The sequence below is a fragment of the Muscardinus avellanarius genome (assembly GCF_963383645.1).
Source record: "Muscardinus avellanarius genome assembly, chromosome: 11".
NCBI lineage: Eukaryota > Metazoa > Chordata > Mammalia > Rodentia > Gliridae > Muscardinus > Muscardinus avellanarius.
In genome coordinates this window covers 730,752-754,185 of record NC_137797.1, presented here as the reverse complement: position 1 = coordinate 754,185, position 23,434 = coordinate 730,752, and the positions used below count along the sequence as shown (strand labels likewise).

Sequence of the window (23,434 nt, the reverse complement as noted above, 5' to 3'; positions counted from 1 at the left end):
GCCCAGCACTAAATAGGCAGTGCTCACAGTTGCGTGTTAGCATTTATTGTTCAGGCGCACTCAGCTATAACCCAGCGTGAACAGAGAGACTGAAAGACCCGTTTGGGCGTCTGAGCTCTCAAGATCAGAAGGTGTACGCCAGCACAACCCTGCAGCTGTGCTGTTCTGGCCTGAAGGGTGAACTGGGGGGGGTGGCTGCAAGCCCAGCGCTGCCCCTGTGGCTCCCACTCACTCCGGGGGCAGGGGAGCAGACCCCAGGTGGCCTCCTCCCCAGAGAGTGCTTCCTGTGGCGGTGCACCTTGGGGCCTGTTGGGGCTGGAACAGAGCTCCTTCAGGGCGCTGCCTGCCTTCCAAATGGCTCACCTGCAGTCCTCTTTTTTTGATTGGAAATAACAGCCCCACCTGTCATGAATCCCAGCAGCCAGGCGCAGCTGGGCTCCGCAGAGCTCAGAGGGGAAGCCCGGGAAGTCCTCACCCCCTGGCCGGCCAGCCAGCCTGCCCTCAAGTCCTGGGCCCACCGAAGGCCTCAGGTCACAAACTGCATCCCCTGCCTATCTGCCAGCCCCCAGGGACCACCTAGCACACCCCAGCTCAGCAAAGAGCAGACTCATCTACAAGAGGAGAAACCACCGCCAGGGCGTGGGTGAGACTCCAGGCCGGCGGGTGAGCAGGAAGCCGCTCCTAGAAGTACCACGCGCCGCGCGGTTAGTGCCCGGGTCAGCTGGGGAACCCAGGTGGCACCCTAGCGAGGGTGGCACACAAGCCAGCTTTGGGCTGCGGTGTTGCCGAAGCCATGGTACGTCACACTCTGTCCCTCCGGCCTGGCGGTTGGACAGTGGCAGGCTGAGCTGCGTGGGGACATGTCAGTGCCTGGAAGGCCAAGACAGCCATGGAAGAGCCCGGCCTGGCCGACCTCGGGTGAGTGAGGACCAAGTCAGGAGGCAGGGGCTAGGACACGGGGTCTGGGCTCCAAGGGGTCTGCTGCAGGGAGCCAGCAAAGGTCGGGGAGGGGCTGGGCCCATCAGTCACGGGGCGGTGAGACGTGTGGTCAAGTCTAGTTTCCAAAGCCTCGCACTCGGGCCCACCCGAGGACACTGAACCGTCAGTGGCTGTGCGAAGCTCCACACTGGACCCGAGGCCCGTGAGGAGGCCGGTCCTTCTAGAAAGGGAGAGTGGGTGGAGACTTGGGTGGGGAAAGCTCCTGGTTAAAGCACCCCCAGTTCTACGGCAGGACAGAGCAGCCAGCCTGTCTTCTGTCTGGGAAAGGGTGTTGGGCAGGCCAGGCCTGGTGAGGCAGAAGGGAGAAGCCGGACGTAAGGGAGACTGGCCCTGACAGAGAGCACACGGGCACCAAGAATGGAGACCAAACAAGCGGGCTGGAGAAGACGGTGGCGGAGACCTGTCCCTGTGGCTGCGCTGGCTTCCCTCGGAGCCCTCAGCAAGGCCACCTGAGGGACGCTGAGCCCACAGATCCTAAAGGCACCAGAGTCCACCTTCGCCTGTGTCAGAATTAAACTACGATAAAAGGAAACAGCAGCAGCTGAGCCCCTCCAGAAGGGAGAGCAAGTTAGGAAGCGGGAGCTGCAGGGCCGCGGGCCTGCGCAGGGCGTGGGGGAGCCGCGGGCGCCGCCTCCGGGTCCCTGCTCTGCAGTCACTGGGCCATCTGCACCACCACGGCTCTCCAGGCTTTCTCCTTGTCAAACTCCTTCAGGGGGCTTCTGGTCACCTATGACAGAGACGGGACTGTGAGGCGATAGCGTGTTAGCGCAGGCAGGTGGCTGAGCAGCCGGCCTGGCAGCCAGCACGCCCTCGCTGGCCGTTTCTCTGCGACTGGAAGATGGGAGGAGAGAGGGGAAGGCCTCTAAGGCGGGCCCAGGGTGCCCAGCCCCTCACTCGGGCTTCTGAGCCTCGCAGGTGTGGTGCCCAGGGTGGGGGTGAGCTCCAAGGGTGGGCACGAGCCTGGCCGCCGAGGAACATGACACCGTACGCCACCAGACACGGGAAGACGGTGGCCAGCCTCACCGTGCGCCCTGGGGTGGGCCGCTGGAACCAGGCAGGGCAGCACATCCACCCAGCGGTGCCTTTGCTGGACAGGACGGGAGGATCTCATTTAGAGACAGGGTCAAAGCTGGGCTGCAGCCAGAGCCTGCAGGACACGTCCCCCGAGTGGGAAGCATGCTCAGGGCCCTGGGTTGCTGCTTCTGAAGGACAGTGGGCAGGTCTCAGAGAAGACTCCCCAGACAGGCGGCTCAGGAGGAGGGGCCGCTGGACCCGTAGGCCTGGGCAGGGGACAGGCAGGGCCTGTAGGAAGGACCGTTCAGGTGGCCTGGCCGAAGAGTTGGCAGGACAGCCCACAGGCCAGGCTGGGTGGCACCCGGCCCCTGCAGGGCCAGCATCCTTCAGAGGCCAGGCAAGGAATTTCCTGGGATTAGTGGGAATCCCTGAAAGGCTCGTTCTGTATCTAAGAGCAAAATCAAAAGCCCCGAGGACATGGTATTTTTCAGGAATGGGTTTGCCATTGCCCAGGTGTCGTCATTGTCTTGTGTGGTACCAGGGATGGAACCCAGGGGCATCCTACCTCTGAACCACACCCCTCGCCCCATTTAATTTTTTATTTTGAATCAGGATCTCACTGAGTTGCAGAGGGCCTTGCTAAATTGCTAGGGCTGGCCATGAACCTGAGATCCTCCTGTCTCAGCCTCCCAAGTAGCAGAATTACAAGCGTGTGCCACCATGCCCAGCTTGCCTAGTTATTTTTACTAATGTATTTCAAACTTTAAGATTTTTCTGGGGCATTTTAAAAATACAAAGAGGCACAACAGGTGTTGAAGGCCTTTAGCGAGGAGGACAGTCACCGACATGGACCCTCAGAGGTCCCTGGGACAGGGCATCCTGAGGACAGCCCACTCACCTGCCCTGCCGGGCGCTCCTGCTGGCCAGGCTGGACATCCCAGGGTGTGGCCTGCAGCCTGGCGCTGACCTTGAAGCTCACGCACTGTATGGCGGTGCCCGTGTTAAGGCCCCCCTGGAGCAGCAGCAGCAGCAGCAGCAACAGCAGCAGCAGGTCATAGGACTGTGAGGGCAGGGACAGACGTGAGCGGCTGAGCCCTGGCCAGGCGCCTGCGCCGACCCTCCTGATGCCCACTGGCTTCTCAGCCCTGGAAATCCAAACTCACTCTCCTACTTTGATAACTTAGTAACTGTTCTAGCTCAATCAATTCTGCTACGAGTTCTGTGGGTTTAAGAGAGAGGCTAAAAATGTCCCAGAAGGCTGCTCAGCCCAGTGGACAACAGGTCTTCATTCCGCCTCCCTCCCCCACCCGAACAACCGCAAGTGCGGGTGGGGGCCAGCAAGACCACCGAGGAGACGCCCTCCTGAGGCAGCAGAGAGAGGGGGCCGGCCCTGGGCAGTGGGACCCCCACCCACCCTCGGAGTCGCCTCGGGCCCAGCAGCTGGAGGTGCCAGGACCCGAGGGGCAATGGCAAAGAACAGGAGGAGGTGTGGAGGGTTCCGGGGGGAGGAGGACAGGCTGGGGCCAGGGGCCAGAGGAAACGGAAAGAGAGCGGCCGTGCAGCACGCAGTCACTGCAGAAACTTCCACAAAGGCCCAGGACCTTGTGATGGAGGATGCAAGATGTCCTTCCAGGATGACAAAAAAGACTGTCAGTGCCCCGGCAGGCAGGCAGGAAGGAAAGGAGGGAGAAAGGCAGGCAGGGAGAGTAAGCAAGTCCTTTTAATGAGTCAAGTTAGCAGGGCTCCAGTAAAAGAGAGTTTACCGGTGCATGAGTCTGAAGTTCAGACAAAAGGCAGGCCAACTCTGAAGAGGAGAGCCACCAGCCCTGTGGACAGGGAGCGGGCGGAGGGTGGGAAGTGAGTCCTGGGGGGAAGGCAGAGTCTGGCAACAGGGAGGGACGGGCATTTGAGAAACAGTGCTTCAACAGCTAAAGAGCTCTCTGAGAAAAGATCTGGTTGGGTCCAGGCTTTGCCATACTCTGGAAGCACCCACTTGGAAACCCAGCTTAGATGTCCAGATGCAATTCAGGAAAGTGGTCATCGAGTTAACATGAAAACTAGAAGCTTCCACAGAGGAGACTCGTGAGCGCGCTCAGGCAGCTGCCGGCTGATGCCACTGCGGCACCCCCTCCGGTGGTCTCCCTGGCCTTCGCAGAGCTCTCCAACAACCAGACACAGGCAGAGCCTGCTGGGCAAGAAATGCCAACACCTGTACACCAGCAAATCGTCCTTACCATCCCTGCTGCTGAGGGCCGTGTTCTCTTACCTGTGCGGCAAAATGGCACCACGCCCGCTGTGGGCTGGTGGGGACACAGGTGTGCGCCTGCCCCTGCCGGGGAAACAGCAGCCCGGGGGGCAGAGGGAGACCGAGGGGAGATCCCAGGCGCAGCTAGCCTCCTGCTAGTCATCCTGAAGATGCTCAGATTAAAAAGGAAATGCATGCCGAGGTTGATCATGGGAGTCACTCACAATAGTGGGTGGCTGGAAGTAGCCTGGCTCGCTCAGCGGGGCTGGGCAGGCAGATGGCTGCATTCCACAGTCCACAGGAGTAATAAGGGGTGAGGAAGAGCTCTGATCCTGCTGGGCGCTCAGGAGATACCAGGAGAAAATAGTAAGTTCAAAAAGCCCAGGGTTAGGACATGATGATAGCAGGTGACCTGTTTTCCAAGAAAGGAAGGAAGGTTCTAATAATGTGGTTACCTGGAAGAGGAGTAGGCAGGCAGGGCTGTGGCCCAGCGCCTCTGGGTACACCTTCTATACGTTTTTGGCTTTTGAACCATGCAAACGCTTTATATATTTTAAAAATATCATCAAAAAGGGAAAAAAGAAGAAACCCCTGAAACTGAATAGAACCAGAAGCCATTAATTGTGTATCAAATCAATGGCATAATCACTCAGGGAACGATCACGTTCCCCAGCACGTGCCTGTCCCTCTGTCTGGGAATAAGTGTTGAGGAAAAAGCCTTTGACCCACTCAGGAGGAGGACTTTGGTAGTGACTCCGGTCTCCTGTACTGGAAGAGTTCTCTGTTGTGTACTGTAAGATAAAGTAGTAAGTACCTTGAATGCTGCAGGGAACAGCATGATTGAGGGAAGCAGAGACATGCAAACAGAACTGAAGTCAAGAAGCCCTGCTGTGCTAAATCGGAATCGGAAGCCGGGCGTGGGCGCGCACTTGGAATCCCAGTACTTGGGAGGCTGAGACAGGAGGATCGGGGGTCACGGGCAGCCTCAGCTACCTAGTGAGGCCCTCCACAACTTGGTGAGTCCCTGTTTCAAAATAAAGAATTAAAAAATAGGGCTGGGGTGTAGCTTGGGGTAAAATGCCCCTGGCTTCAATTCCCAGCACCACACAAAAAAAATTTAAATCAGAATCCCAATATAAACTCATGGTCTTTAACACATACTTCTTTTTTTTTGTGTGGTACTGGGGTTCCTGGAAGCCCTTCTACCTCTGGGCTACACTCCCAGACCTATTTTTACATTTTTATTTGGAAACAGGGTCTCCTAAGCCAGCGCGCGCGGCTGGCTTCGAACCTGCGCAATCCTCCTGTCTCTGCCTCCCAAGCGCGGGGATTACAAGCGTGCGCCACCACGCCCGGCAAACACATACTTCTAAGGGAGGAATGGGCATGTGGAGCCCGTCCCGAGCTGTGTTCATCCTTCGTGGAGAGGACCGGGCACATCCGTGGGGACAGAGTCTGCAGGACAGAGAGTGTGAGCTTGGGCCATGCTCCATGCCTGCCAGGAAAGGCCAGTGCTTCTCCTGGGAGCACAGAGCCGGCAGGTGCCTCCTCTGGCCACAGCTGGGTCAACTTGGGCTTTGAGAGAAGGCTGGTTGCAGCCTCCTAAAACTTGAAACCTCCGTGAGTCCTTGGTGGTGCCTGTCACGGTGTAGGAGTGAGCGGCCCCAGGCTCCCCTCTGTCACTCTCTGGGGTAATAGTGCTGGCCAAGCAAGGACCAGCCATCAACACCAGCCCGAGGGAAGAGGGCTCAGGTGCCTCACACCCCGCGTGCGGAGCAGCAGGGACAGCTGCAGGTGGGCGCCTCACAGAGAGCCAGGGGCACGAGAAAGAGGGCGCGGAGAGCCAAGCCGCCCTGACAGCCAGGCGCAAGGGGGAACCGCACTGGACTGGGTGCTGCACAATGGCATGCAATAGTCTTGACCACTGTAGGTGTGACAGTGGGATTGTGATGGGTAGGGGGCTGTCCTCACTTACATATATGTACATATATAAACAACATATACAAACATAAACATATATATGCATATATACATATATATACACATACATATATACATATATAAACATACAAACACATATATACATATATACATATACACACACACACACACACATATATATATATATATACATATATACATAATTTTGTGGTACTGGGGTTCCTGGAAGCCCTTTTACCTCCGGGCTACACTCCCAGACCTATTTTTATATTTTTATTTGGAAACAGGGTCTCAAGCCAGTGAGGCTGGCTTCGAACCTGCGCAATCCTCCTGTCTCTGCCTCCCAAGCGCAGGGATTACAAGCGTGCGCCCGGCCTGTCCTCACTTTTAAAAATGGCGAAGTACAGAGGGTACAGGGACCAGTTGTCAAGGCCAGCGCCCTCTTGGATGGCCCGCCTGCCCTCAGTATACGCACAGGTATACATAAGGCATGCCCTGGAGCACCTGCCGTTCCCTGCACCGCCTGGCAATGTGTGTTCAATAGTCTCATAGTAGTCTTGTGGAGGAATAGCATGCTACTGGAAACAACAGGTGCAGAGTGTCTAAGCAGTAAGTCTGGCTGCATGTGCCTGGCCTTAGGAGGAAACTTGAACTGTCACCAAAAGGCCCCAGAGAAGTTCCGGGGGGAGATATTTCATATTTGAAAGGCAAAAGTCAGTTTTCCAATTCTCCTCAACTTTGTCCATAAACTCAATGCCACTGAAAGTCCAATGGGATGTGTCTCATAAAATGATGACTGGTTTGGAAGTGTGTGGATGCTCAAAGGATACGGAAAACCCATCGTGAAGGAGGCGGCCGCCTCTTGCAGGGCTGTATCAAGAGAGACAGAATGGCCCAAAGCTCGAAAGGTAGAAGGAGACAGAGATGGAACCAGGGCTGAGCTGCCGGCCAGACATGTCCACCTGGGAAAGCCAATTCCATTCCCTCCTTTGCCACATGCAAACTGGCTCCGCTAGGGCAGGCAGGGGCCGGGTGGGGGCTGTCTGTGCCAGCCACTGCCAGGACAGAGCCCGCCCGCCCGCCCCCAGACTCCTCCTCAGGCTCGGGCCGGCGGCCAGTGGCTCCACAGCCCCGCCGTGAGATGAAGGAATCCGTACTTTGATGGCCGGTGGGTAATCCTTAAAGATCTCCACGATCCTCATCACGCTGAAGGACAGGTAGGCGGAGGCCGTGAACAGCAGCGGGGATGTGATGCTGCTGATGGAGAGCAGCACCTCCACCTGTGGGAAAGCAGACCGGGGTGGGCAGCCCTGCACCCTGTGCGCGCTCACAAAGCACTCTGCGTGTGTCACGGAGCGTTTGCAATTCACACACGATTCCCCCCTCTGCTGAAGAAAAGCTCTTATGTACCAAACAGCAGCCCTACTCCTCCAAAAGCTGTTCTTTGAACCTCCTCCAGACCTTGCCAAATCATAGGGGGATGTCTGTGGCAAGTCTCAGGAATGGGGGCACGGAGCCAGTGTGTCCACTCACCGCCAGAGCACTGGGGCCCTCCGGGTAGCAACGGTCGCCAGGGGAGGCAGGGTGGGACCCCAGGACCCTCTCCTCCCGCGCCCGCGCCTCGGCGTTTCTCCCTGCACACCGCAGGGCTCACTCCTGCTGCTCTCACACACAGGCCGCTGGAGGCCAATGGCCCCTGGGCAAGCGAGCCCCCGCTGGGCCACTGTGGCCCTCCCCGGCCCCTGCCCACAGGGGCCAGAGCCTGCCCGCAGCACTGGGCAGGCACGGGCCTCACCTACCAGACACTTGCTGGGACACTCTGCTGTCACGTGACTGGCGATGGCAGTGGGGAAACACTGAGAGAAAAGGACAGTAGGAGGTGTTAGAGGCGGCCGCCGCGAGGCCAGCCCCAAGCCTGCACTTGGAGCGGGTCCGTCTTCCGTCAGTGGGGTCCCGGGGCGCGCTGGGGCCTGAGCGCGTCCGGGGGGCCCGTGCAGGCTTGTGGACTCCTCCATCATTTGCTCGCAGCTTTTAGGTGCAGAGCACAGCTGCAGGAGCGTGCAGTGACCTGGGTGCCCCAGGGTCCCTCCGCTGCCACCTGTCACAGCCGTTGGAGCTGCCCGGCCGCTGGGCACACGCTGCACCCTTGGGCGCAGCCCTCTCACGTGGCAGGGACACGGGCTGGCAGCGTGCTCCAGTGCAGTCCGTATCCCAGTCCCCACCGCCCCGACGTGACTTTGCAGAGCCCCCATCTGTCTGTCCCGACCCGCCATCTGTCCCCTGACCCGCCGTGCCACCTGTGGCCACACCGCGCCTATTCTTGGTCTCTGTTCACAGGAGGTCCCGGCCTCTGGCACCTCCAGGATCTGGATGTTTCTGAGGCACGCAGACCCCTGGGTGGCAAACTGGCCTCTGCTGGGTTAGGCTTCCTCAGGATCGGGAGGCGCTGAGGCCTCCAGAGTGCCCACCTCACCCATGGGCTGGGCACCTGCTGAGCTCTCCCCTGAGACAAATGCCTCTCCCTTTACCACCAATAAATACCCTTTCCCACTTATTGAAAAAGCTGGCTGGACTCCATAGTAGCAGAGGGAGGGGCAGGGGAGATTGCAGAGGGCCAGGGTCTTGCTGGACATCGCCCCAGACGCTGAGCAGAGCCTGGAAAGCTTGCGGCCTGACCGGCCTCTCAGTTCTGAAGTTCCTCCCATACTCACCAAGGGAAATGAAACACCAGGCTCGGAGATAGCGGCATGGCCCTGATGAATAACTCTACTCTGCAGGGGTGCCCAGGCTCAGGATGCACCAAGCAGGGGCTCTGGTGGGAAGGGCGTGAAGCCTGAGGAGGGGAGCCCCAGGGGAGGCCAAGGCGCTGCATGTGCAAAGGCCCTGGGGTGGGGCACAGATGTGGCTTAGAGGTGGCTTTAGTCCCAGCCAGGAGGTGGAGGTGTCTGCACAGGTGTGGGGGAACAGCCTCTGGCTGCAGCAAGAGCGAGCGTAGACGAGGGAACCGAGGATGCAGCTGCTGGCTAGAAAGCAGCTGGAGTGGCTCCAGTGGGTCCCAGTAAGGTGGGTGGACCCTCGCTCTCAGCCTCGTGGGCCGCAAGGGCGGGCGTCAGCTGCACCCTGAGCCCACACCGCTGCCTGGCACTTGGTGACCTTTGCTCTCGACCTCTGGCTGAGTGGAGGGGCCTAGCTTCCCTCCTCCCTCCCACCCCAGGGGAGGAGGACTCATGGCGCGTTTAGGGCCGGCCAGGAGACGCGGGCGGCACTCGGGCGGCATGGGGTGGCTCGCTGGGAGGGCCGACTCAGCCTCTGGAGGAGTCTGGGGCAGGGAGGCTGTTAGCAGGGCCGACTGGGCACAGGATAGACACGAGGATGGGTGTCTCGTCATGAACGGGGTCTCTGAACTCAGTGAACCCTAGAACGGACTCCCACAGCAGAGGTCAGACCTGTGCCACACCTCTCCAGGTGACTGCCGTGCCCGGCTGCGCCGCGTGATTCTAACCTCTGTAACTGCTCACGTGAGTGCTTCTCTCCACTCGTCCCCATGCCTGTCCCAGGAGCCCCTGGAGAGACAGGTCTCAGTGCTCCCTGAGGCTCACTCCATATACGGGGTGCCGCAGGTGATTCCCTGAGCTTCCCACGGGGAGCAGAGCCGAGGCCGCCATGCGCATGTCTACCTGGCCAGACCAGACCCTGGACAGGGGCCTGTCCTCCCTGGCTGGGACCCAGCTAGGGCTGTGCCTCCCGGAAGAGTCCCCTGTACGCCAGAGGAGCCGCGCACCAGGCCAAGGTGCTCACTGGGTGCTGCTCACTCCTCTAAGACAGCAGAAGCAAAATCTAAGCATCCATGTAGCCAGATGAGCACTGTGGGGTGAGCAGAGGCCCCTGCAGGTGCCCAGGGCATGCAGAAGGCCGTGTGGTGCCCCGGTCTGAAGCGCAGGGAGCCGACAGGAGGCGCCGTGTGGTGTGTGGGTGCTGGGTGTGCGGGACCACTCTGCCCACTGCTCTGAGGGACGTCGGGAGGCCAGACCCAGCTGCGGCCGTGCAGACGGCACGCAGGGCGCGTGTGCCTGTTCAACCCTGAACAACATGAAGCGGGCGGTGAGCTCAGAGTGTCTGGGTGTGAGGTGTGCCATGCGTCGAGCATGGCCCCTGGGCAGGCACAGGCCTTGCTGGGGTGCCATTGGATACAGCATAATAATATAAAGCTGCTGCATTTTACAAAGCATATGCATTATAAACTTATATAGAATAATAAAAATAACTGGTTTTCTAGCTGGGCGTGGTGGTGCACACTTGTAATCCCAGTACTTGGGAGGCTGAGACAGGAGGATCACAGGTTTGTGGCCAGCCTCAGTTACTTAGTGAGGGCCTCCACAACTTAGTGAGACCCTGTTTCAAAATAGAGAATAAAAAATAGGGCTGGGACTATAGCTCAGAGGTAGAATGCCCCTGGGTTCCATCCCCAGACCCACAAAAAAAAATTTTAATTGTTTTTCTTAGGAAAAATAATAGCCACTAACATAAAACTGCACACCGAGTCATTTACTCCTCAGTTTCCAAATCCTTGTGGACTGGAGACCTGTGGGGACCCTCGCCGGGCACTTCCCTGTCTGAGTCCACCACAGCTGAGCTCTAAGAGCCGCCACACTGGACGTGAGGAGGGGAGCCCAGAGCAGCGTCCGCTGCAGGCAGCCATGACTAGACGCGGTGAGCAGCCAGCAAGTACTCACGGCCACTAAGATCCAAAAGAAGGTCCCCGAGAGGTGCGGGCCCGCGGCGGCCTCGTCCACGTTCAAAGCGATGGCCCCGCCAAGGACAGCGGAGACGCCCGCGACCACCTCCACCACCTGCAAGGGGACGCGGGTGAGACTCGCCCCACGGACTGGCCGGATGCCAGAACCCAGTGCGGATGCAGACCCCCGGGGCAGGCCACAGCTCCCGCTCTCCCTGGGCCAGGCGGACCCAGGCGGGAGCACTTCCATCTGCCGCGCCTCGCAGCAGAGCCTGAAGCGAGCAGGCGGGTGGCCAGGCGGCAGGGGCGAGTGCCGGGCTGGCCAGGCCTCCTCCCCTCACCAGGCATAAGACCCTGAGGACCAAGAAGTCTGAGCTCCACCTGACGGCCCTCCTGACCCAGAGTAAAGAACTCCAGAGGGAGGGAGACCACTTGCAAAAGGCAGCGGGGCCCAGCGGAGGCGGCGACACTCAGGGAGACCGGTCTGCTCCTGGCAGCTCATTGGCGAACGGTTCCTCACAAGGAAGGTGCCGGCCAAGAGCACTCCGCGGAGCCTCTGAAGAAAGCACGTCAAGCTGAAGAAGGGAATGGAAGGGAGGATGGCAGGAGAAAGGCGAGGCCCTGGGGCCTGGGCTGCACTCCAGCGGGAGGACGAGAGGGCGGGTACCAGTGCCCTGCAGTGCAGAGCCGGAGTGACGCGGCCGGCCAGGCGGGAAAGCCCAGGCTGCGGGACAGACTCCGCACCCAGCAAAGTAGCAGGCTGAAGCAGGAAGACCTCCCGGACCAAAGATCTGCAACCTCCCGTCCAAGATCAAAGGGGAAAGGAGGGGAGATGCTTCAACAGATCCAAAACACCGCAAGGAAGGAGAAAGGGGCGCAGGAAAAAACCCAGAGAGAAACAGAAAAGGTGGTGAAAATAAATACAAATGTCACTGACCACGCCCACAGGAAGTGGGCTACACTCAAAACCTAGAGAGAGCACCGGACGAGACCAATAAAAGAAAATGCAGCTGCACACCCTTTATAAGAAGCATACCAAAATAAAATAAGAACAAGAAAAGTCAAAAGTAGGAGGGAGAAAGACACATCAGGCAAATACTAATGGAAGGACAACAGATATGCGTGAACGGGTAGATAGAGGTTTTATGGCAAAAGCTTACTAAGATAAAAAGCGTGGCAGATGGTGGCACACACTTGTAATTCCAGTACTTGGGAGGCTGAGACAGGAAGATCACAGGTTCGCAGCTAGCCTCAGCAACCTATTGAGGCCCTCCACAACTTAGAATCTGTTTCAAAATAAAAAATAAAATAAAGCTGGGCATGGTGGCGCACGCTTGTAATCCCACCATTTGGGAGGCTGAGACCTGGAGGATCGTGGTTGGCAGACAGCCTCAGCTACTTAGTGAGGCCTTCCACAACTCAGTGAGACCGTTTCAAAATAAAGAATAAAAAATAGGGCAGGGGGTGTACCTCAGAGGTCAAAAGCCTCTGGGTTCCATCCCCAGACCCGCAAAAAAATAAAAATAAAAATAAAAATAATAAAAAAATAAAATAGGGGCATAGGTCAGAGGTAGAATTTCCCTGTATTCAATCCCCAGTACTAAAAATAATAATAATAATAATAATAATAATAATAATAATATAAAAGAGGGTGTGGTGGAACACATCTGTAATCCCAACACTTGGGAGGCTGAGACAGGAGGATCAGAGGTCAAGGACAGTCTCAGCAGTAGTGAGACCCTGCCTAAAAATAAGAAATAAAATAGGGCTGTAGGAAAGAGGTAGAGTGCCCTGGTTCAATCCCCAGGGCTATCCACAACGCAGACACACACGCGCACAGTAGGGTCACCACATAGCAATAAAAGAGCGGAGTCCACCAGGCAGCAAGTCCAAGGACGCAGACTCCAAACCTAGGCCTGAAAGCTAGTGTCACGAGGAGAAATCATGACAGCACGCTCAGAGCGAGAGGTCTCTAGCTGATCTTTCGCTAATGGAACACAAAACCAAGACCAAAAAGATACGAGCAAAACTTAGGGCATCCAAGATTTGAACCTGAAGGCAGGAGGTGCGGCCCCGTGACAGGTCCCCAGGCCTGGGCTTTCAGAGGGCAAAGGGGTGGGGTTTCTGGGGACGATGGTGTCAGCCAGGGCACAGCTGCTCCAGAGTCTCTGTCCGTCACTAAGAACCAAGGCACCTGCCTGTCCTTCAGAGCAGGCGTCCTTGCCCACAGCACCGTGAATACCATGACCTTCCCCGCCTGGCGGGGCTGCACATGCATGTCTATGCCGTCCTGGTCACCCTGGAAAGCAAACATGGTGCCATGATCCCGTCTCGCACGCAGCGTGCCAGGAAGACCAGAAGAGGAGGAAAGGGCAGAAGAGGGGAGTTTCTTACCGAGTAGGATTTCAGGATGCGGGCAGGAAACGTCACTTCCTCCAAAGCGCTAGTGCTGTCAGAGATGGAGCCCTAGAGAGAAATAGCCTGGTTGAGCCACTACACAGAGGCACAGGGTGGTGGCCGCTGGGGAGAGGGATCTGAGACGTGAGCATCTCAAGGCCGCATCCCCTTGCGCATGAAGCGCGCAGTCCCCACGATGGCAGGTCACACGCGCTCTGTCAGCAGCTTGGGTGCCTCTGTGACAAGGCTGGGACAGGTGGAGAGGGTCCTCCTGCCCTGAGATGCCAGACCCCCAAGCCAAGCCACCCGTGCCAGGCGGCCCACCTTCTTCCTCCGGCAGGGTTCCTCGCTGGACCGCGCTGAGATGATCACTGTGGCCGCCATGAGAAGCTCCAGCAGGAGGAGCAGAACCAGGTTGAAGTTTATCTGCAGAGGAAGCATGGCCTCAGCGCATGCTGCTCCAAGTGCGGGCCACATGCTGCTCTGTGCCGTGTGCGTCTCTGGGTTGGTTGGTTTGTGATGCTGGGTGTTGAACCTCAGAGTTTCACTCCCAGCCCTATTTTATTTTATTTTATATTTTATTTTATTTTATTTATTTTATTATTATTATTATTATTATTATTATTTTTTTTTTTTTTTTGGTGGTACTGGGGATGGAACCCAGGGGCCTTCTACATCTGGACTACACTCCCAAACCTATTTTATATTTTATTTGGAAACAGGCTCTCTTAGCCAGCTGAGGCTGGCTTCAAACCTGAACGATCCTCCTATCTCAGCCTCCCAAGCGCGGGGATTACAAGCGTGCGCCACCACATCCGGCCCTATTTTATTTTTTATTTTGAAACAGGGCCTAAGTTGCCGAGGCTGGCTGCAAACCTACAACCCTCCTGTCTCGGCCTCCCAAGTACAGGGATTACAGGTTTGCACCACCATGCCCAGCTGAATTTTGGTTTTTACACCCTCTCACTCAGGCCAGGCAAGGTGGTAGGTGGGTGGGCTCTTGGGCAGCCTCTGCAGCCCTGCACTAACCCTTCCTCATTCATGCAAAGCCTGAACACCAGTGTTAGTGGTGGAAACACAAGGGCTCAAGGGTGACAAACTATTCTGAGCCCCACCAGGCTGGCATTACACAAACCTGCTACTTGTGAACACTCACAGGACTGACTGGAGCCCCTGGCAGGAGGGACTGTGCTCTCCGGACCTTCACCCAGAGTGCCAGGACGGAGAGTGGGCCTGTGCTGTTCCCTGCTCCCCACCCTAGCCTGCCGCCCATCGCGAGGCCAGAATCTTCTCTCCCTACCCTCCACTCTCTCAGACAAGTTCATGGACTGCAAAAGCCAGGTGTACCCCGAAAGCCAGGATGCCATCTCCTGAAGCCCCAGGTATAAACTAGACTGGGGAATGCAGCTGTCGGAGAGGGCCCGCAGCGACTGCAGCAAACCTGCGCCTTCCGCCTCCACGACTGTATGCTCTCCTCCAGTGCTCTCGGCTGACAGAGACCCAGCACCCTGGAGAGACGGCGGTGTGGCTCTGACGGACCACTCACACAGGCGAGAGCCCCCTAGCATGCACCTCAAGCCCTTGAGAATCTCTGGCCCTTCCCTACAGGTGAAAGCTGGCTCCTTTCTCTGTTAGGGGAGCGGCCTGCTGTGCACCTCTCTCTCTCTCCCTCAGGGCCATTCCCCTGTCCTGAGGTAAGACTCCCCAGCCAAAGCTTTGCCTGTGTGTTCCTGTCCTTGGTCCAGCCACTGGGTCCAAGTTCCCATCGCCAGCATCAGAACCACAGGGCTGAAGCTCCGTGGTAGTGGGCTTTCCTCTAACATGCAAGGGCCTGGGCTCAATCTCTAGCACCACAAATAAACAAATAAATAAACAAACCAACAAATTTACCTGATAAGACAAATTTATAAGAGAAAGCATACACAACCACATTCAATTAATAGCAGAGTTTCAAGATATATAAGGTAGAAGCTGGGCACGGTGGCACATGCTTGTAATCTCAGCATTTGGGAGGCTGAGGCAGGAGGATCATGGTTTGTAGACAGCCTCACCTGCTTAGTGAGGCCCTTTGCAACTCAGTGAGACCCTGTTTCAAAATAAAGAGCCGGGCGTGGTGGCTCATGCTTGTAATCCCAGCATTTGGGAGGCTGAGACTGGAGGATCGCAGTTCGCGGACAGCCTCAGCTACTTAGTGAGGCCCTCTGAAACTTAGTGAGTCTCTGTTTCAAAATAAAGAATAAAAAATAGGGCTGGGGATGTAGCTCGGAGGTAGAATGCCCCTGGGTTCCATCCCCAGTACCGCAAAAAAAAAAAAAAAAAAAAAAAAGAAAAAGAAAGAAAAAGTCAATAGTAAGTGGGTGATATTTAAGGCCTTTGGCTCCTGCTGGCCTGTTTCCTCCCAAGGGACAGGTCTCCCTATGGAACTGAAGGGCTGCTCCAGGTACCTGGGCCACTCGCCGGCCACCCTCCCCTCACAGGCGCTCCAAGTCTGCCCTGTGCCTCCACAGCTCAGCTCTGGGTGTCCAGTGCAGGTGGGAGGTGAGGCCAGTGCAGGTGACCAGGGCACTTGCTGTATCCCAGGTCACAGACTACAGCTCACACGTGTGGGGCGGCTCCAGACTGACCAGGTCCACGCTGAGACCACCCTGTGATGAGGACAGCTTCCTAATGACTCTGGGGGAAGCGGCAGCCTGTGCTTTAAGGGGCTCGCTGCTTGAGGCTCTCTGCACAGGCCTGCAGGGATTCTGCTGCAGAGACATTCACTCTGGATGGGTCCAAGAGGAGCCCTTCCTACGCGTAGGTCTCTTGAGGGGCTCACCTTCCATGTGTTCAGTGCCGGGCAAGGTGGTCCACTCTTGTAATTTGGGAGACTGAAAGGAGGATTGTAGGTTCGAGGACAGCCTCAGCAGATAGTATGATTCTTATTAGCCTAGCAAGACCCTGTTTCAGAATAAAAATGAATAGGGCTGGGGGTGTAGCTTGGAGATAGAGTACCTCTGGGTTCAATCCCCAGTGACACACACACACACACACACACACACACACACACACACACACACACACACAGCCTCCCCTGGAGGCCAGCCTCAGAAACTTAGTGAGACACTGTTTCCAAATAAAGAGTAAAATGGGAGTGTAGCTCTGAGGTAGAATGTCCCTGGGTTCAATCTCTAGAACTTGCCACAGGGAAGAAGAAAGAGAGAAAGAAAGAAAGAAAGAAAGAAAGAAAGAAAGAAAGAAAGAAAGAAAGAAAGAAAGAAAGAAAGGCTGTTTTCTTTTTCTTTTTCTTTTTCTTTTTCGGTACTAGGGATGGAACCCAGGGGCATTCTACCTCCGAGCTACACCCCAGCCCTATTTTTTATTCTTTATTTTGAAACAGGGTCTCACTGAGTTGCAAAGGGCCTCACTAAGTAGCTGAGGCTGTCCGCGAACCTGGATCCTCCTGTCTCCGCCTCTGGAATGCTGGGATCATAAGCGTGCCCACCACGCCGGCTTCTCTGTCTTCTGCTAAATGGTCTCACAGATCTCTTATCAGATGTAGCCCAGGAACTTTGGTATGTTTCATTCTACAAAATGATACCTGGGGTTAGGTTATATTTTCATTGTTTTGTTGGCACAGTCGCAGCTTTGTGTTGATTTCCTATCCAGCAGCCTGGCCGCATGCTCTTAGTAACCTGTGCGAGGCAAGCAGGGAGCGTCTCTTCTGTGCACGGCAGCTGGGCGTCTCTTTCTGAACCTCCAGCACCCTTCATTATTCTTGCCTTACAGGTCTTCGATTCTGGGGAGACTTTTATTTGGGGGCATAGTTTATGACAATGCTTAGCCGGGCGTGGTGGCGCACACTTGTGATCCCAGCATTCGGGAGGCTGAGACCGGAGGATCGTGGTTCGCAGACAGCCTCAGCTACTTAGGCCCTCTGCAACTCAGTGAGACCGTTTCAAAATAAAAAAGAAAAAATAGGACTGGGGGTGTAGCTCAGAGGTAGAATGCCTCTGGGTCCCAACCCAAGGACCGCAAAAATTAAAAATAAAATTAAAAATAAACTCATCCACTGGGATTAATGAAAAGTTCAATAGAGACAATGCTTTTCCTCAAAAGCATAACCCAAATCCCAGCTCCACCAACAACCTCCCACATCACCAGCACAAGCAGAGCCCGCACCTGACGCCAGTGGGAAGGCGCGGTCCAGTGAAGACAGGAGACCCTCTGGGGCTCCCTTCCCTTGCCAGTGACTCACGTTTATGGCCGATGGATTCAGGACCAGTTTGCAGCCAAACCATATTAAGCACGTCGTGGTGACAGCAAATGTGGACACAAACAGAATCTGAAAGTTAGGAATCTAAAAAAACAAGACAGGAGGCGGTCAGCCCCAAACCCTAAGTGCTGTGATCACAACTGTGGAGGGGTGACCCCCAAAGGAGGGGCAGCACAGGAAGCCCTCCAGCCCTAGGGCCCCGCCCCACCCAGCCCGATGGCACACACTGGCGCAGGCAGGGGGAACTGCTGGCCTCCCAGCTGACCGTCCCACCAAGCAGAGGCTGCCCAGAAGGCTGGACTCACCGCATTGATGTTCCTCCTGGAAACAGCAAAGCTCACAATTGCTGAGGGGATGCACTGAGGAAAAACAAAACAAAAACACAGACACAAAACCAGAGCCTGGGTGAGCATCCTGCTGGTCAGTGACACCCTGAGGCCACGCATTGCGGGGCTTGGGGCGGGGCTCAGCACTAGAGGCTGGCCTAGCCTGCCGAAGGCCCTGGGTCCCATCTCTAGGACCACAACAATCATAATAAAGAGAATGGGATCCCTGTGTTTGGGGGACTGAGGCAGGAGATTGCAGGTTCAAAGGCAGCCTCAGCAACGTGGTGGGCTCCTGTCTCAAAACAAAAAATAAAATGGGTCTGGGGGTGTAGCTCAGATAGATGCCCCTGGTTTCAGTCCCTAGTACCAAAATAATTTAAAAAATAATAACGATGTATTGCGATGTATATGCTTCTGGAGTAATCCAGTTGCACCAGCAAATAAACGTCGCCAGTCACTTGATACGAGGGGCGTGCTGGACATGCCTGGAGGTCAGTCCACTTACGGTAGCAGAGACCGGCTGAAGCGGGTGCCAGGGGAAGTGTATCTGCCCGGGGAATCGGAAGTGACTGCTGGGGTTCAGGAGGTCCAGGCTGTGCACTGTGACCCTGTTATGACCCCCAGGACAGGTCAAGGGCTGGGTGGGGGTGGTGAGGGAGGCGACAGACCCAGGTCCCGGGGGGAGCAGCGACGGGGCCTCTGAGGAGCGGCTGTGCCTACATGATGGGGCCTGGGAGGCACGCCGTGGGGACAGGGGTGGGACAGGCCCATCTTGGGACCCACTCAGGAGAGTGAAGGGGCACTGGCCAGGTGGGCACCACCCAGAACGATCTGGGCCTGAGGTCAGAGATCACTGTGACCCTGGCAAGGGAGTGTGGTGATGAAGGACAGAAGACCAAGGAGAAGGTTCCAGAGGGCAGCAAAGGGGTCACATTCCTTCAGGGCCTTTGTTCTGAGGGAGCAGAGTTCCCTGGCAGCAGCAGGGGCAGGGCGTGGGGTGCTGGGGACTCAACCCAGGGGCGAGCTGAGGCTGAGGCTGGCCACAAACCTTCAGTCCTCCTGTCTCAGCCTCCCAAGTCCTGGGATTATAAGCATGCCCCACCATGCCGAGCCAAAGTGCTATTTCTTGAACACGAATCTGAGGAATAAGACCCAGACCTGCTCACTTATTATTATTATTATTTGTGTGTGTGTGTGTGTGTGTGTGTGTGTGTGGTACTGGGGTTCCTGGAAGCCCTTCTACCTCTGGACTACACTCCCAGACCTATTTTTATTTGGAAACAGGGTCTCTTAAGCCAGCGCGGCTGGCTTCGAAGCTGCGCGATCCTCCTGTCTCCGCCTCCCAGGCGCGGGGATGACAAGCGTGCCCACCACGCCCAGCAGCTGATCATTTTTAAAAGTAATAAATCCTATTTGAAACTCAAGTCAGATGAGAGGTTTCCAAAGGAGAAACAAATGACCGGACACGTTCGTTGTCCCCTCAGCCTGCAGTGACGGGGAGGCTGGGGGCCATGCTCACCGAGCCCGCGGCACACCGCAAGTAGTCCATCTCAGAGGGGAACACATTTCCCAGGTAGAGCGAGAACCCCGAGGTGACCAGCAGGCAGCTCTGCAAAGGAGCAACAGCACCCAGGTCAAGTCGCAGCATCTGGACCTCAAGAGTGAACAGCCCGCCATCGATTCTAACTCGGCCGCTCTACCACACCACCTAGAATGCCCACAGAACCTCTGTGCTTGTGCCTGGAGCCTGCCCGGCCTGGACTCCTCCCTACGGGACAGACGTGGCCTTGCCTGGCCAGAAATGGACCTCCCCTCCTCTGGGGTCAGAGCAGAGACCCCACTCTGTCAGAACCGAGGAAGAAGTGATGCCTCTCCCCAGAAAGCACCCGGGTGCACCCTGTGATCGTGGGGCTTGCACATCCCACCCCAGGCCATGCCTGTCCGGGAGGATGGCCGCTGGTAACAGAGCCACAGCCCAAGGCGGTAGATACTAATTGAAGAAACAATTCAGGGGATGTGAGCAAAATGAACGTGTCCAGCCTAAGAACAAACAGCTCCCTGGCCGGGCACCCACCGCCCTCCGAGCCTCGAGGTTGGACTACTCACCCCCATGAGCACGGAGAAGACCTGAGTCTTGTAGCTGAAGCAGGGGGGCAGCCTCTTCGCCAGCTGAAGGTCACCGGCCTTTGCGTCGGGGGTGTAGCTGCCTGGGTCCTGTCGCCCTGGGTCTTGCCGCCCCCGCTCCAACGTGGGCATCCGGTCATAGCCCAGGTCCTCCCTGAACTGCCCGTCTCTCGTCATGGTGCTCGGGACAGGCTGCAAGTGGGACACCCCGGCTGTGCGGAGGTTCAGGCCACCCGTCCCTGCATTTGCGACAAAATTATCATTAACTCTGACCCCTGAGAAAACTTCCATCACAATAAGTTGTTTTCAAAAAGTAATTTAACAAAGAAAAGTTGCTCATACTGAAATGTAAATTTGAAAAAAGAAATCAGCACTCAACTTTTAAAGTGAACAGAATCACTTTCCTGGTAAGACAAACCTAAATAGGTCTGGATTCAAGAGGAGATTTGGCGATTTAACTTGCTTCATTGACGTGAATCCTCACGTATAAGACATTTCAACTTCTATTAGCAACTTGGTTTAGGAATCCCAAGCTGTGCCTGGAAGTCACCACATTAAACTTAAGGTGGTAACAACACAAGATTGCAAAAGACACACCGAGTGGCAGTGTAAGGTCTGAGCGCTTACCTGGGCTGTGTCCTGCCTGGGGGAGCGCTGGTGTCTGGGTGAGGGGCTCCCTGCAGAACTAGTCACAAACAGAACAAAAGCTCGGCAAAACTGCACTTGAGCCAGGGCCGCCGTGGCGCTCCCTGCATTGCAATGAGGAGATGTGGCCAGTGAGTCCCAGAAACACGGTGCTGGTTGTGTAACCGCTGGCTCCGAGTTGTCCCGCTCAATCAGGAAAAGAAGGGGCCTCCCTGGGCCGCTCCAGAAGGAAGAAGCTAGCCGGGCGTGGTGGCGCAAGCTTGTAATCCCAGCATTCTGGAGGCTGAGACCGGAGGATTGTGGTTCGCGTACAGCCTCAGCTACTTAGTGAGGCCCTCTGCAACTTAGTGAGACCCGGTTTCAAAATAAAGAATAAAAAATAGGGCAGGGAGTGTAGCTCGGAGGTCGAATGCCCCTGGGTTCCATCCCCAGACCCGCAAAAAGAAAAAGAAAAAGAAAAAAGAAGCTATGTAGCTAAGAGCCAGGTCCACCGCACACAGAATCTTAGCCAGCCCGTGCCAGGTTCAGATCCTTTTTTTCAAGGGTCAGATTATACTTCTTTTCAAGGAGTCTTTTTCTGTCCCCCATGATCACAAGATGGAACTCTCCTTCCCAAGGTCACATAGGCCGTATGCTCTGGACTTGGCTGGGCTGCCCTGAGCTGCTTTGGTCCCACCCATCAGTTCCCTTGGCAGCCCTTGGGGCTGGCACAGTCCCACTGTGCCTTTTATTTCTGCTCACCAGGCAGAGAAAAAGGACATGGATGTGTTGTGCTCAGAAACACTGGCCCCTGGCAGTTACAGCGACAGTTTCTTTGTGCACATCGCAAAAAGGCTCAGACCAAAGGACTTTGAAAAACCAGCTTTTTAAACCACAAGCCCACATCAAAACTGAGCACAGTCACCAGGTTTCAGATCACAGAGATTTGGCTGTCTTAGCTTTTCAGCCGAGCAAGAAGGATTAGAGGTAATTTGTACAAACCATTACCTGTGAAGTCAAGAACTTATTTTGAATGGGTTGAGAAACTGCCCAAAATTCTTTACTGAATTTTGAAATGACCAACAGAATTAGTGGGAATTGGTCCAAGTTGGATTGAACCCTTCCGTGTTTCTTTTTGTTCGAAGAAAAGTGTTGAGCAGATTTTTACCATTTTTGTGCCTTTCAAAAGTTGTTCTGTACAAAGAAATACAAACGGCTGCCTGGAACCGAGAGTGCAGAGCAGGCTCCTCGAGGCCCCAGGGCCATGCACAGTCAGTTGAGAAGTGTGCCCTCTTTGTTGGTAGTATGCGTTTCTAGAATTCAAACTCTTGTCCCTTCCTCCATCTGCTGAGTCCTCCTGGCGCTTTGCCATTACACAGCCTTCAGCAAATTCTTATGAACAGTGCAGCCGCGGTCCTGGTCCTTCCCACCGCAGTTCATAACCCGCGTGATGAACACACAGGCATAATAAATCAGCAGGTCACATGGCAATGCACATGACTTGTCTCTGCATGAAGAGAAACAGGGGTCGGGGGATAGGACGTGCCTCAGTGGAAAGGGGGGATTAGAGCTGCCGAGCAGGCTGAAAGCAGAACTGGAAGAATGGTAGATACAAAGGCCCTGGGCGGCGGGACAAAGTTGGAGGAAGTGGGTGTATGATCCTGGGAGGTGGGTTGAAGGGGCATCCAGGTACAGATGCCTGTGGGTGTGGAGACTCTGAGATGGACCTGCTGGAGGTGGCATCCAGTCCTGGGTGGAGACGGGCGGTGGGGAGGAGGACTGGTGCTGGTGGGCACTCAGGTGGTGGGAAGGGACCCAATTCTGGACAGATCTGGAAGAGCCAATGTGACGTGCTGCCAGAGGTGTGGGCGCAGTTCTGATGGCCAGGGAAAGGCAAGCTTGGAGCTGGGGCATCCTGGACAGAGTGCGGCTGTGACGTCTGCGGGCATCCAAGCAGAACTGCAGGAAGCTCTGGATCTGGGCAGCAGCTCAGGGACAGTCCGCCAGGTGGCAGCTCACATACTGCCCTTGGCGGGAAGCAAGAGCCCACCTGCCCCCGTGCCGCGCGCCCTAGTCACTGAGATGCCTCTTCTCACCAACCCAGTGAGTCCGTGGGACCCTTCTCATCCGTGTGTACACTCTCAGACACAGGCGCAGGCGGAGGCTGGGTGGGAACGTTTATGGGATGGGTCTATCCCTCCTGTTCCCCAAGGAGAATGCTGTCGATGAAACTACATTTCTCACCTAGTAAAATAAAGATATCCTGGTCCAAATTAAACAGGACACCTCGACCAACACAGTAGAATGCAGTTTACAGTGACATTTGGAACATCCAGTGTGTGTGTGTTGTGTGTACTGGGGATGGAACCCAGGGACATTCTACCTCCAAGCTACACTTCCAGCCCTATTTTATTCCTTTGTTTTGAAACAGGCTCTAAGTTGCAGAGGAAAGGTGCTGAGGCTGGCTCACAACCTGCATTCCTTCAAGCGCAGCTTTTTTTTTTTTTTTCTTTTTTTTAACAGGGTGTCGGGAAGATGCTGAGGCTGGCTGCCAACCTGTGATCCTCCTGTCCCAGCCTCCCAAGTTCTGGAGTTACAAGCCTGCACCATAACTCCAGGCTTAATGCTTACGTATTAAAAAGAATAAAGCTCCAAGATTAATGATTTATTTTCCCACCTTAACAACTAGACAAAGTACACATTAACACATTATGCCAAAAAAGGTAGGTGATAACTTTTTAAAAATCATTGAAATAATAAAGAAGGCAATAATC

At 55.7% G+C, this 23,434-nt stretch overlaps 1 protein-coding gene across 1 annotated transcript; it reads right to left on the bottom strand.

Annotated features, from left to right (window-relative positions):
* Positions 1 to 1,651: 1,651 nt before the first annotated feature.
* MLC1 (modulator of VRAC current 1) lies at positions 1,652 to 20,222 on the bottom strand (the record flags this gene model as incomplete). The annotated part of the gene is made up of 11 exons (XM_080706642.1): positions 20,019 to 20,222; positions 19,432 to 19,521; positions 17,892 to 17,945; positions 17,569 to 17,670; positions 13,656 to 13,757; positions 13,329 to 13,400; positions 10,933 to 11,049; positions 7,999 to 8,055; positions 7,357 to 7,479; positions 2,912 to 3,073; positions 1,652 to 1,726 (listed from the first exon to the last, which is right to left on the bottom strand). Exons 1-11 carry the CDS (start codon positions 20,211 to 20,213, stop codon positions 1,652 to 1,654), a joined length of 1,149 nt encoding a protein of 382 aa, XP_080562768.1. The 5' UTR covers positions 20,214 to 20,222.
* Between the last annotated feature and the right edge of the window lie 3,212 nt (positions 20,223 to 23,434).